This window comes from Filicampus tigris, chromosome 8 (genome assembly GCF_054856515.1).
Source record: "Filicampus tigris isolate MCC_2025a chromosome 8, RoL_Ftig_1.0, whole genome shotgun sequence".
Lineage (NCBI taxonomy): Eukaryota > Metazoa > Chordata > Actinopteri > Syngnathiformes > Syngnathidae > Filicampus > Filicampus tigris.
In genome coordinates, this window is record NC_141224.1 from 3,180,195 (window position 1) to 3,192,504 (window position 12,310).

At 45.6% G+C, this 12,310-nt stretch overlaps 2 protein-coding genes across 4 annotated transcripts in view; one reads left to right on the plus strand and one right to left on the minus strand.

The window, feature by feature from the left end:
• The window catches only part of LOC147143023 (uncharacterized), a 33,357-nt gene that overhangs the window by 5,700 nt on the left and 15,347 nt on the right, over positions 1–12,310 (minus strand). Inside the window, exons 1-2 of one of the 3 annotated variants that reach the window (XM_086038432.1) lie at positions 7,044–7,061; positions 4,296–4,379 (exon numbers count right to left, since the gene is read on the minus strand). The gene's annotated coding sequence lies outside the window, so the exon portion shown is untranslated. Of the gene's footprint in view, positions 1–4,295; positions 4,380–6,881; positions 6,961–7,043; positions 7,062–12,310 lie in introns of those variants that run through there. The other 2 variants (XM_086038430.1, XM_086038431.1) reach the window with 2 other exon arrangements.
• On the plus strand, positions 910–11,278 carry crabp2a (cellular retinoic acid binding protein 2, a). The gene is made up of 4 exons (XM_086038433.1): positions 910–1,144; positions 7,779–7,957; positions 9,270–9,386; positions 9,503–11,278. The coding sequence occupies exons 1-4, from the start codon at positions 1,063–1,065 to the stop codon at positions 9,551–9,553; spliced, it is 429 nt and encodes a 142-aa protein (XP_085894559.1). The 5' UTR covers positions 910–1,062; the 3' UTR covers positions 9,554–11,278.

Below are 12,310 nucleotides of genomic sequence, written 5' to 3' on the forward strand. Positions count from 1 at the left end.
CAATTAGCGGAAGGTGGCGCAATTCACACATGCACGTCTGCGCGTAAAAGAGCGCATGTCTTCAATTATCAACGTGTAACTCTTCTTTACGACTCCTTGCGTGTGTGGACTGACACGGATAGCCATGGCGTACATTTGTAGCGGGGAGCCATGTTGGCGCAGCCCCCCCTTCGCCCCCCTCCATGCAAGTCGCCCGGGTTACCGCGCGCTAATTCGCCGTGCAGTGTAGCGGATGCGATCATCCATCAAGAGTCAATAGTTAACATTGCCTTTGTGTCACTGCCATCCATCATGGGCGGCCTGTGTGCGCGTGTGCGCGTTCCTGCTCCGACTACCTCCCACACCGCGGGCCCCTGACCCTGCACCCCCAAGGCACCCCCGCGCCTCTCTTCCGTTCACGCAGCGGGGGGGGGGAGCAAAGGAAAGCCATCGCCGACCTGCGCCGATCCCACCTCTTTTCTCTTTCTTCATTTCCTCCTCCAGCCAACCCCCCCCCCCCCCCCCCTCCATCCGAGCAGACTGTGACGCCCCCCCCGCCCCCCCCTTTTTTTTACCGGATATTCCATCGTGCAGGCCAGAAGCTGTATCCCATTACCGGCGCTTTTATTTTTATGGCGGCAGCATGAAGATTGGGGGGGGGGTGCTTGGCTCCAGCGCCACTCATGCAGGCTGCGTCCGTCCGTCTGCACGAGCTCGAAATAATCAAGCTCACCACTTCCACACCTAACCATGCCAGCAAGAAAGAAAGTTTTCTACTTTTCTCAGAGAAGGAATTCAGCGTCTGCAAAAATGCCGCCAACAGGGGGCGTGCTCCGATTACCGCATCCAGGCCCGTAATCTGGTTGTCCACGGGGCGTGGCCGCATTAATAAGGGGCGTGACCCTGCCTCTCCACCAGTTTGCCCCTTTCCCGCGGAGCAATTACATTTCATTTTGCGCAGGCACACCGTCAAGGGGGGACATCAGCGAAGTCCAGGGAAGAGCCGAAGAGGACGAGCGAGTGTCACTCGAGGTGCGCACGCAGCAGCGCGGGACAAACACACACAAGCAAAAACGAAGGAACATGGAGCGCAAAATCCCGGACTTCTCCGGCAGTTGGGAGATGAAGAGCTCGGAGAACTTTGAGGATCTCCTAAAAGTGTTGGGTGAGTGATGCAAACTCGTCACACAACACGGCGTCCTTTTTTTTTTTTTTTGAGGTCACATCCCCTCTCTGTGCACCGGCCTCTTTTACGCACGGGCAGGGGGTCTTTGTCATTCTGCAGACGCCCAAAAATTCAAGTGCTTTGGCCCCAGGCCAGCGTCACAAACCCCCCCCCCCCGGTCGGGCTGCCATAACACAATAGAGACAAACGGCACATCTGTCGGTGTGCGTCCGTGCGCGCGCCCTTCAATAGGGGCGCTGGACGCGCTTACAGTGCGCCAAAGGGCTCGGCTCGGCCTGATCCAAAGTGACAGTCGGGAACAGCGAGGGGGAGAAAACACCTGCTGTTTGCAGGCTTTTGGCTGCAAGTCGATAAAAGGCATGTATAGGAAAAGTGCGTAAAAAGTGTTCGAGTTGGTAAAAGCGATTTTTTTTTTAAAGTACTTTGGTAAAAGTGCTAAATTTGGTACACAAAACAAAACCAAAAAAACTTCATTTGTTTTTATAAAAAAAAGTATGAATTATGTAAATGTACAACATTTTATATAAGTAGTAAAAAAAAGTGCTAAAGGTGCATTTTTGGAAAAGTGCTAAATTTGGTAAAAGTGGTTAAAAGCGGAATTTGGTAAAAGTAATTCATTTAGTTAAAAAAAAAAGTAAATTGAACAAATTCCTCAACATTTAATCAGTGGTAAAAAAAGTAAGAAGTGCTAAATGTGCTAAGTTACATTTTTGCAAACATGCTAACTTTAAAGTGGTGCAAGGGTAAATTTGGTAAAAGTGCTAAATTTGGTGAAATTACTTAATCTGGTTTAAACAAAAGTTTGTGAATGTACAAAATTTGAAACGTGGTAAAAGAAAAAAGGTGAAAGTATTACATGTGATAAAAGGGTAAATTTTTGCAAACTTTAAAGTGATTCAAAGCTAAATTTGGTAAAATTACTTAATTTTTTTTTTTTTTTTTTTTAAAAAGGTAAACCCTAACCCTAATGAGGACATGCGCTCCACAAAGCGAACACATGGGAAATGCTGAGGCACTTTTGAACCATTTCAAAGTTTCACGCATTCACTTCATTCCCAACCAAGAAAGCAGGATATGCATGTGAGGCGCAGGGATTATTTTTGACCACTTGGGGTCACCATCCACACATTGCACACCATAGTAACTATCAGTAATTATCAGTGACTGCGTGTATGCTGCGTTGAGTGACGTGAAAGTGTACACATGACACGTTGGCCGCCTCTCATTAACCACTATAGAGCTGCAACGATTAAACGACAACTAATCCATTGGCAAATTAATCGATAATCATTTTTGATCATCGATTTTTGAGCCCAGTGATGCTGGCAACGTGTTACCAAGTAACGTGTTACTCCAAAATGTGTCTTTTCAAGTAACCATCAATGCGTTACTTTTGCCAGCCAAGTAATCCGACTCCAGTTCCAGTTCCAAAATCTTAAAATATTACTTGGTAGACTATATTTGCTTCTACATGTGTGTAACGAGGAAGCAGAAAGAAAGAACTGCCGACTTAAAAGAACAGCACGCTCACGCACGCATTGTAATGCAAAACAAATTCAGGAAGAATCAAATACAGGAGGACAACAACATAGTACTCAGTAAAGATTAGAGAACACGTCCGAAAGGGAAACTCTGGTATATGGACAATTTGAACACGGTCATTGTGGGAGTATTCAAATTCACATTCCCGTCTGAGGGAGTGACATCATCGTTTTCAGCGCATGACAGTGGAGGAAGCAACACACTCCCGGTTAAGTGGCAAAAGTGGTTGCCATTTTATGTTCACCAGGGTTGTCGGCAGCTGCTGAATGTAACTATTAAAGCAACTTGAAATCCGACTGAGTTACTTTTTAAAGCAAGTGCTCAGTATTGTAACTAAGTAACGTTTTAAAGATAACTTTGGAAACAGTGTTGGAGACCTAGTTCAATTTAAAACGGTCAAAATCATAGAAATGTTTGCCTCTCAACAGTAAACGTCTGATTGCTGTCGTCCTCCATGCAAGCAGACCGATTATCTTTGTGTCGAATCAATACAGAAAACTTTTCATTTGGATCAAAAAGATCAAAATTTTGTGCTCTTTTTTTTTCTGACATGTCATGAATGTAACCAGTACGGGAATATTAATTCACTGATGTTTTGTGCATTTACTGCACTGTCAATGTCCGAATCCCATTCAGTTTTTGGGGGGACCGACTGAAGGACCAACGGACGTCTGACGGGCTAACTGACCCCAACTGATGATTACAATTTAGTTCGTCACGAAAAATGACGGACTGACGAATGACAGACCGGCAAAATGTAGAAAAATGCCCTGTTTGCATCCTTCCTCTATGTAAATTTGTTGTCCATTACAATTGTAAACGAGCTATGATCAATTAGCTAACAATGATGCACTGAACCCGCAATAATACAGCAAGGGATGGTTATAATGACAATTCATGGGTTAAATGGGTTTTTTTTTTCTTTTAAATAGCAATTCCAACTTGATTTGTACCAAAACGCAGCACCAACCTAAACACCAGCTTGACCTTTTACCTTGTGCGCTCAATCAACGCTAACGAACACGCACATTCACGCTGCGCGTCCGACGCATCGGCACTCGGGTGACCCCGAGGTCCCGCCTCCCCCCCCCCCATCTCCATGTGGAGGTGAAGCGCAGCTGGATGCGGCCTGTCAGCAGCCGCCGTCTCAGCGCTCGCCGCGACCTTAAGGCTTCCTCCGCCGCCCGACCTCTGACCCCGACACTCGGCCCGATCTGTTTGCGTTCAAGTCTTTTGGGTGTCTGAAAGTCGGATGGGATGCCAGTCACTTGAGAAGCCTGGGGTCCCCCCGGTGCCTCTCCAAAGGCCCCCCCCAATTGGCTTCTAGGCGGACACGGGCGTCCCTTCATGTGTGCAGCTCAGCTTGCTGCTTGAAATAAACCCACATTGTCAGGAAAGAGACACGCAATTGACGTACAGGCTAGCCTAATCCCTCCTTTCATGAGTGGAAAGCAGGAAATTTGTATGGATGTAGCGCATATACAGGTAAATACAAAAGAAAACCTTGTTCAAACACCAGTTCGTATCTCAAAAGCGCGGTAAGTGAAGACGCTCTTATCTCAAGGCACCATCGAGTAAAACAACTCACCCATCACGCTTCACGGCGAGGCAACAGGAAGATGCAAGTGATCACATCTTGGCCATCCGTCACTTGGAGACTTCTGTGGGGGTACTGCGAAAAAAGAAAAAACAGGTGGCGTTAATTCTTGCAGCAATTCTCAGTGTGGTACGCGGCTCCCTTTTGTTTTGTTTTTTTGTTTTTTTTTAAATAAGGAAACACGGCGTTCCATCTAAAATGTACTTTAAAGCGGTGCGTCATGATTTAATGCTGCAATTCAATTTATTGTTCTGCTCCTTCTGGTGTGTCTACCTTGGGCACCTGGGGCAGCATAACAGCCATGCAGACAAAAAAAAACAACATGACTTCTACTTTGACTAGGTGATGAAGATGCTGTTATCATTTTTGTAGAGGATATGTGCTCTTGAGTATTGTTATATTATCTACTTGTGTTGTTTCACCATTTGTGTTCAAATAGCTCTAAAAGCACAACTATCGATCATATCATGTTAGCGTACGAATGGCATTTTGCATTGTTTGTTAGCATTAAGCTAAGCAGACTTTCCCAAGGCAACGCTGCGAAATGCACTCGCTTTAAACACACACATTCTCTTTGTTTGATGTTTAGTTTGACAGTAAACCTCCGTTGGGAGTGGCATTAAGAATCTTGAAGCCGCTTTTTTGGCGGAAGAATTGTTCACAGTTTGCCAAAGTACGACTTATCGTGAAGTTCACTGCCACTGTACCATGCCCGCTACCAACCATTATTTCAATACTCGATTAATCAGATTAAAAAAAAAAAAAAACAGTCACAATGAAAAACTAAAACTGAAGTGGAGCAACATGTGGAAAAGCAACGCAAGCAAGCACATGCGAGGTAAAAAAAAAAAAAAAAAAGAAAAAAAAAAAGAGAAAAGCAGGAAAGTGCGTCGAGCACAATGACAATGGCCGCACTGTACATGCCATGTGGAACTCCTGCTGCCATGCCAATGACTGCGCATTTCTTGGCGTGTATATATTTACTCTTGTTGACAGGTGGGAATGCGTGAGAGGTGGGAAACTCAACTGCAAGCCGGGCACACGCACACACGAAGCACGGACAGGATACTCAAATAATGACTGCAGTTCAAGGGAGTCTTCCGATGGAAAAAAAAACCACACTTAAAGCGGAAATCAAGCCAAACATATTTTTTTCAAGAATATGTTCCCAGAAGGCCCACTAATTGAAACACGGCATTCGGATTAATTTTGCGTTTGTGGAATATGAGGAATCCACCCGTTTTTAGCCATCTCAGGGGGCGGCCATTTTGTCACTTATGTTGAATGAAAATGACATTGCAACTGCTCATGGGTTCAGGTAACGACCAATCGCGGCTTAGCTTCAGAAAACAGGTCAGCCGTGATTGGTCATTACCTGAGCCCTGAGCAGTTGTGATGTCATTTTCAGTGGAAAGAAGCGGCAAACTGGCCGTTCCCAGAGATGGCTAAAAAAAAGGGTGGATTTTGCTGCTAAACCATATTTCACAAATGCAATATTTATCAGAATGCCCCGTTTCAACTAGTGGGCGTGCATACAACATATTCTTGAAAAAAATATGTTTGGGTTGATTTTGCCTTTAATTGGTGACTAACTTCTGATCCCTTATTCACTTTTAATCAAATCATCAACTCGACCAAATGGGAATGTGCAAATTCAGATATTAGCCAACAATATCACTTGAAGTGAAGCGATACGTTTCGTCTTTGTAAAAGGCAAATTGTAGCGCAAGAAGCTAGCGCTTGTAGCGCTTCAATGAACTTTCTTATCGTTTCCACCGGTGAAACAGCAAAAGAGTGATTGCGCAGACAAAATTGCTTCAAGGTAGCGTCTTCAGCCATGAAGTTCATTTTGGCGTATTTTCTGAAAAAAGAGAAAATACCTGCGAGGGGAAGTCTGGGTGCGATCGCACAAAGTGGATGTGTTGGTGCGTGCAAAGATGATGAAGTGGAGGCCGAACGCAGATGTGCTGGCCGGCCGCGCTTTTGTCATATGAGCTCATGGTTTCCTCTCCGGTGGCCTCAACGTTGGGGCGGTTCCGCCCGCACACGACGCAACTTGATGCAAGTCATCGGTTGTCTTGACCCCGCCGCACTCTGCCGCTTGGAAGCGTCTGAATGGCAACATTCATTCACTTGCGCTCGCCGGTTTGGCAAGTAGTTACTTTGCCAGTCGCGGCCGTGGTTTGAACCTGAATTTCGCAATCAGGATGACTAAAGTGTCAAAGCGTCTACACTTGCGTAGTCCGACGCATTCGTTGGGTTACATCGAGATTGTGCTACGCTAAAGACTCACTTAAATACAACTGGCTACATTTCAAAGATGAAATGCAAAGCGGAACAAAAGCTTGTAACAACATACGGCCGACTTCAAGAGTTCGTTTTGTTTTTCATCCGGGAAAGAACATTTTTTGCCTTCTCGTGGACAGCACATTTTTGAAGTTTAGCTTCATTCAACTTTTGAGTTGTCACAACGACGGTTTTGCATGTGGGAGTGTGAGGCAAGAGGTGGACCCAAATTCGGGGAAGCGGGAGTCATCGCCAAAGTATTTACCAACTACAACAAAAAATAACACTCAGGGCAAAAGTCAAAATTCCCAAAGTCCCAAAAGTCCAAAGTGAAAGAAGCAGAAGGACAGCAAACTGACCACGACAGACAGTGTGACAGTACAAGTGGACGGCGACGTGCAACAACCATTGAAAGAAACAATGCAAAGAAATTGAGGAGACAACGAGGCACACCTGGACAAGAGGGAGCTGATTGCTTGACGCAAGGGACAGTGCATGGCGACCAAAACCTAACCAGGAAATTAGACGTGAACGGGGGACCCAGCAAAGCCGGACAAAACATGAAACAAAAACGAAATCGAAATCAAAACAAAGTCTTGACTTCATATTTGCATTTCAGACCGAAGTACGGCTAGCTTGTAAACATTCAAGTACAAGTTCGATGCAACTTTCAAATGCACGACATTTCAATGGAATCGTTTTGGGGGGGGTTTTCTTCTTTGATTGTTAGTTTTCAATCACATGGTCAGCATTTGTTTGGCCGCCATGATGGTGTCCGAAATGAGGAAGATTTGGAACAACGTTACAACATTTCCCCAAAATGGGGTCGTCAAAACGACCTCTGCAATCTGACACTGCACTGTACAAAATCGGATCACGGCTTCCGATCGACCGCATTTTTTTTTTTTTTGCGCGGGAAGAAAATGGCGACGTTTTTGTATGAGATCGCTCAAAGAAAATCTGGTCCAAAAAACACCTCCAGATGAGAGTCAAACAGGAAAACGGCAACAACGTTTGTTTGGTTTGGTCTGCTACCCGGGGAAGCCCTGCTCCGATTGGCTGACAAGATTCAATTCAGAATCTCCACCGATAAACTCGTACAGGCCCAAATTCGAAGGGTCGAGTTGCTGCAAAGGCTGACGTCGGTCCCGCTGTGTGTGTGTGTGTGTGTGTGTGTGTGTGTTGCAGGCGTGAACGTGATGCTGCGTAAAATAGCGGTGAAGGCGGCGTCCAAGCCCTTGGTGGAGATCACGCAGGACGGCGAGACGCTGTCCATCAAGACCTCCACCAGTGTGCGGACCACCCACATCACCTTCACGGTGGGACAGGAGTTCAACGAGAGCACAGTGGACGGCCGTCCCTGCACGGTACGCCGGAGACGTAGCACAACATTCCCACCCATCGCAACGTTGACGGACGCCAGCTGTCCGCATTGCCTCAATCCGTTGGAATTGGCCCCGCAGGCAATCTCCACCCGTCCCTCGGCCCCCGAAGGACACTTTACGGAGCCTTTCAACTTGCCGTCGTCTCCCCCTCCGAGCCCCTCCCCCGCCTCGTTCCCGCCATAGGTGGCCTCTGTTAGTTTGTCTCCAAGGCAAACACGCAATCAGTGTTTGCGTCTCTGTGGTAACAATGAGCGCATCCAAAGTGATCAGTTCCCCTTCGTCACCCCACCCCCCCCAGTCTGACTCACTCCTACACACTGATTAGCTCACGGAATTGAGCGCAACGCTTTCCACAGGCTGGATTTCCTTTGAGATCGATTATTGTTTGGGAAAAGTCGCTATCCAACCTTCATGACCTCATTGGCTACGGTTACATGGTCGCATTTATTCCCATTGAAAGTCTGATTGGAATGAAAATGCTTCATTGGGAATATTCCGACCCGATCAAGCCCAGTCCGATCAAGATTTTATTCCGAACGACAAGGGTGGTTTATGTTGATGGAAAATCTGATCGGCGCGCATGAAAATTCTTATTCCAAAATTCGGGAACAAAGCGTCTTTACGTGCATGTCTGTGACGTCAGCGTACGCGTTTCTGTTCTTCCCGCAAGCTAGCAGAGCGAGCGAAAGCCGTGGCGGGCGCAAGACCGAACTGCTCATTAGGAAGTGTTAACTCAACGTAACAGCGCAAACGGAAAAAATGCGTGAAATAACGCTAACGTTTAAAGTAGAAACAGATGTTTGGTTCTACTCTTTCCGGTCTATTTGGTCAATCTGCGCATGTCAAAATCATTTGCTCCGATCGAAAGTGTAATAGTGTCCGTTTTTTCATCCTAATTTTAATCCAAACTGTGATCATATTAAAGACATTTTGTCCACGTAAGCATAGCCATTGAGGCATATTCCCGGCCATTTTTTAGCCTTTTGACCGAGACTCTTCTTTCACTTCTTGCTTGTTTCTTTTAATTTTCCTTTTTTTTAAAAATTTGAATCTTTCAATTAGTAATCAGCAGCAGAACATGGGTTGGGCTCACCCAAAACACCGGCTTCACAAAAGGCTCTAAAACAACAAAAAGCCGACCGAGGAAGGGCTTTTCGACATTTTCAAAAAGTCCGAATTTTTAGCTCAAATTTCGGTTGCGCTCTCGCGTTGACCGTTTGAGGTCCCACTGTGTACATTCGGGTCTTCAGTCACCTTATCAATCCAACTGCTGTTTGTCTTTCTGAGTGCACAGAGTTCTCCACGTTGGGAGACGGACAGCAAGATCAGCTGCGAGCAGACCCTGCAGAAAGGGGAGGGGCCCAAAACCTCCTGGACCCGGGAGATAACCGCCGAAGGCAAGCTGATCCTGGTAAAGCCAGACAGAGAAGAAAAACACGTTCTTGGCCTTTTTGGCCGCACGTGGACAGGAAGTCCGATGCGATCCTGTTGAGTTTGTGACAAAAAGCCCTCGCGTCTCTTTTTCAGACCATGAGAGCAGACGATGTGGTGTGCACCAGAGTCTACGAGCGCCAGTGAACAAGAGCACTTCCCACTTTGGCTCCCTTCGCGTCTCCTGCGTCACCACACAAAACGCACGCCACCGGCGGGGAGACGGCAGCCTGTACTTTTTTTCTTTTTCAATTCCAATACAGTGGTGCCTTCAAATACAAGCTGAATTCCTCCCAGAACTCCTCCAATCATCTTTGCCTGTAGAAATGAACGAAAACCCTTCCTGGCTCCCCCTGACAACAATTCTTTTCTATGTTTTTATTCTTCTTTATTTTTCAGCACTCTGTACTTGAAATAGAATGTCAAGCATGAAACAGTTTGTGCATCTTGCTTTCATACTGCGATCCAATTTGCTGTGCTGCTCCTCCTGGTGTGCCCGCCTTGGCCACTGGGAGGCAGTACTGTACAATACAGTCATGCAGACAAACGAAGAGGAAGAATAGACTTCTCCTTCTGCTGTTCTGCTACTCAGGAAGTTGCCGTGGTATTTTTCACCATTGTTCGGACATTGCCCAAGACGAACGAATTCAGCTACTTAATAATAAATAGGCCATCACAATTGTTGTATATTAAAGTTAAATTTAGTTTAGCCAAAGATTTCTTTTTTGGATACAGCAGACATACACCCAGAGATAAGTTTTGTGTTGCAGTTTGAGCTTGACAAATTGGAAGCAATTTGCCGCAGCCAAATCTGTTTGCCTCTCTTTTTGGGGCAAGCTCCGCCCACCTCACGAGCGGCACGGCAATTGCTATTACGATTTTTCAACTTTGGAATTCGGGGCTTTTGATTCATCTAACCTGCATCAATACGAAAGATTTTAGTGAAAAGAATATATCCTGATCTAATACAGATTCGATCAATATACTTTGTACGCTTCAAATTGTCGTGTTCCTTAAGTCTCTTCCCGCAAGCTATAGAAATAAAAAAAATCGGGGCAAACAAATACGGTTTTCATAGAGGATAAAGAATATATCGTCGCTGTCCTGTGAAAAACACTCATGTCCATTTTTTTTTCAATTTTTGTGTTTTTACGCGACTGGTGTTTCCACGTTACAGACATGGCATTAACGTGAAAATTAAAACAAAATTCCAAAATGTGACATTCGTGTTATGCACAGCGATGATATGCAGTCTTGGTATATTATCTGTCCATACGGAATGTTCCACCATTTGCGTTCGAATATCAGTCGGGTGGAAAAGGGCTGAAAAATCGCCAGCATTGATGCTAACGTTAGCACGTCAACGGCATTTCCTATCCACCTTCACTGAGGCCTCAAGCTAGTGGGCCGTTCTTCAAGCTCATAACGGAATTTGCTTCTTTCAAAAGCACGGCGTTTAACTCTCTTTGTTTGATGCCAACTTTGACAGTAAAGTCGGGTCATTCGTATGTCAAGGCACCACTGTAGCGGCGCCGCGTAATTTGTGTCATAACCGCATCCTCTCGCGTGTCTTAGCCTTGCACTCTTTTACCATTTTTTCCTGGCCCTCATGAAAATGTTGGCAATTTGAAATATGTAAATGGTTGTATGACTGATGCGCGGTTCGTTCATTCGCCGCGCGTGTTTCCAATTGTGTTCACGGACTTCCTGTTTGTTTCTTTGGCCCTCGCTAACGCTTTCTATTTCATTTGATATTTATTACCACACTACAGCGCTGCCAAGGCTTTTACTGTGCGTTTCACTGATATGACATGCGATCCTATGAAGCAACATTTTCAAGGGGAAAACAATAAAGCAGCGACTTTGACTTAAGACTGAAGTGCTTGCAGAATTTGTGCCCATCTTATTTTGCGCTTTCGCTCAGCTGTCCGCAACTAGAATAACTTGCCTGTGCCCTCCTTTTAAACCCTGTCAGTCATCTCTTTGCCACATTCCCTCAAACCTTCTTCCTTTGGCGCATTTCAAGTAGGCAAATCTTTCCATTGCCCTTTTTTTTCCCCCCTCTCTCATCACACATTTCGTACAGACCTGCTCATCCGGCAGATCGCTGTGCCTTTCAATAGTGCCAGGAAACCACTTGACATTTAACACTTGGCTAGGTTCATTTTTCACTGGAAAGTATGCTTGCCTTAAAGCGGAAGTCAACCCAAACATATTTTTTTCAAGATTATGCTCTATGCAAGCCGACGAGTTGAAACGCGGCATTCTGATTAATATTGCCTTTGTGGAATAAGAGTTAATCCACCCGTTTTTAGCCATCTCTGGGGGCAGCCATTTTGTCACTTCCGTCAACTGAAAATGACATCACGGCTGACCTGTTTTCTGAAGCAGAGCCGTGATTGGTCGTTACCTGAGCCCCTGAGTGGTTGTGATGTCATTTTCAGTCACCGGAAGTGACAAAATGGCCGCCCCCTGGGATGGCTAAAAAGGGTTGGATTTTGCTGCTTAACTCATGTTCCACCCAGAACGGTGAGCAGTCAATACTGATCACGTACACAAAAATGCAAGCACAAGAAAACAACAGCCATCGAACGCATCACAACAGCCTGAGGCAGAACAACAAAGTCCACGTGCGACAAAAAGCGCAACGCAACAGAGCACGTGCAACTGGCGTCAACAACTTCAGCAACTTTGAGTTGGACACTATAAAAAGACAACACTCCACTCTGAAGTCATTGCGGGACCTATACGGAACATGGAAGCGTATCGAGTAGAGTTTCTTAACGAATGCATCGAAATATATCTTATTAAATATTTGTATGTCTCCACAGACGCAATATGAGCAACATCTCGAGGGGAAATAACGGACCGAATTGTTTTGGTTCCACTGTAACAAAAAGTGAC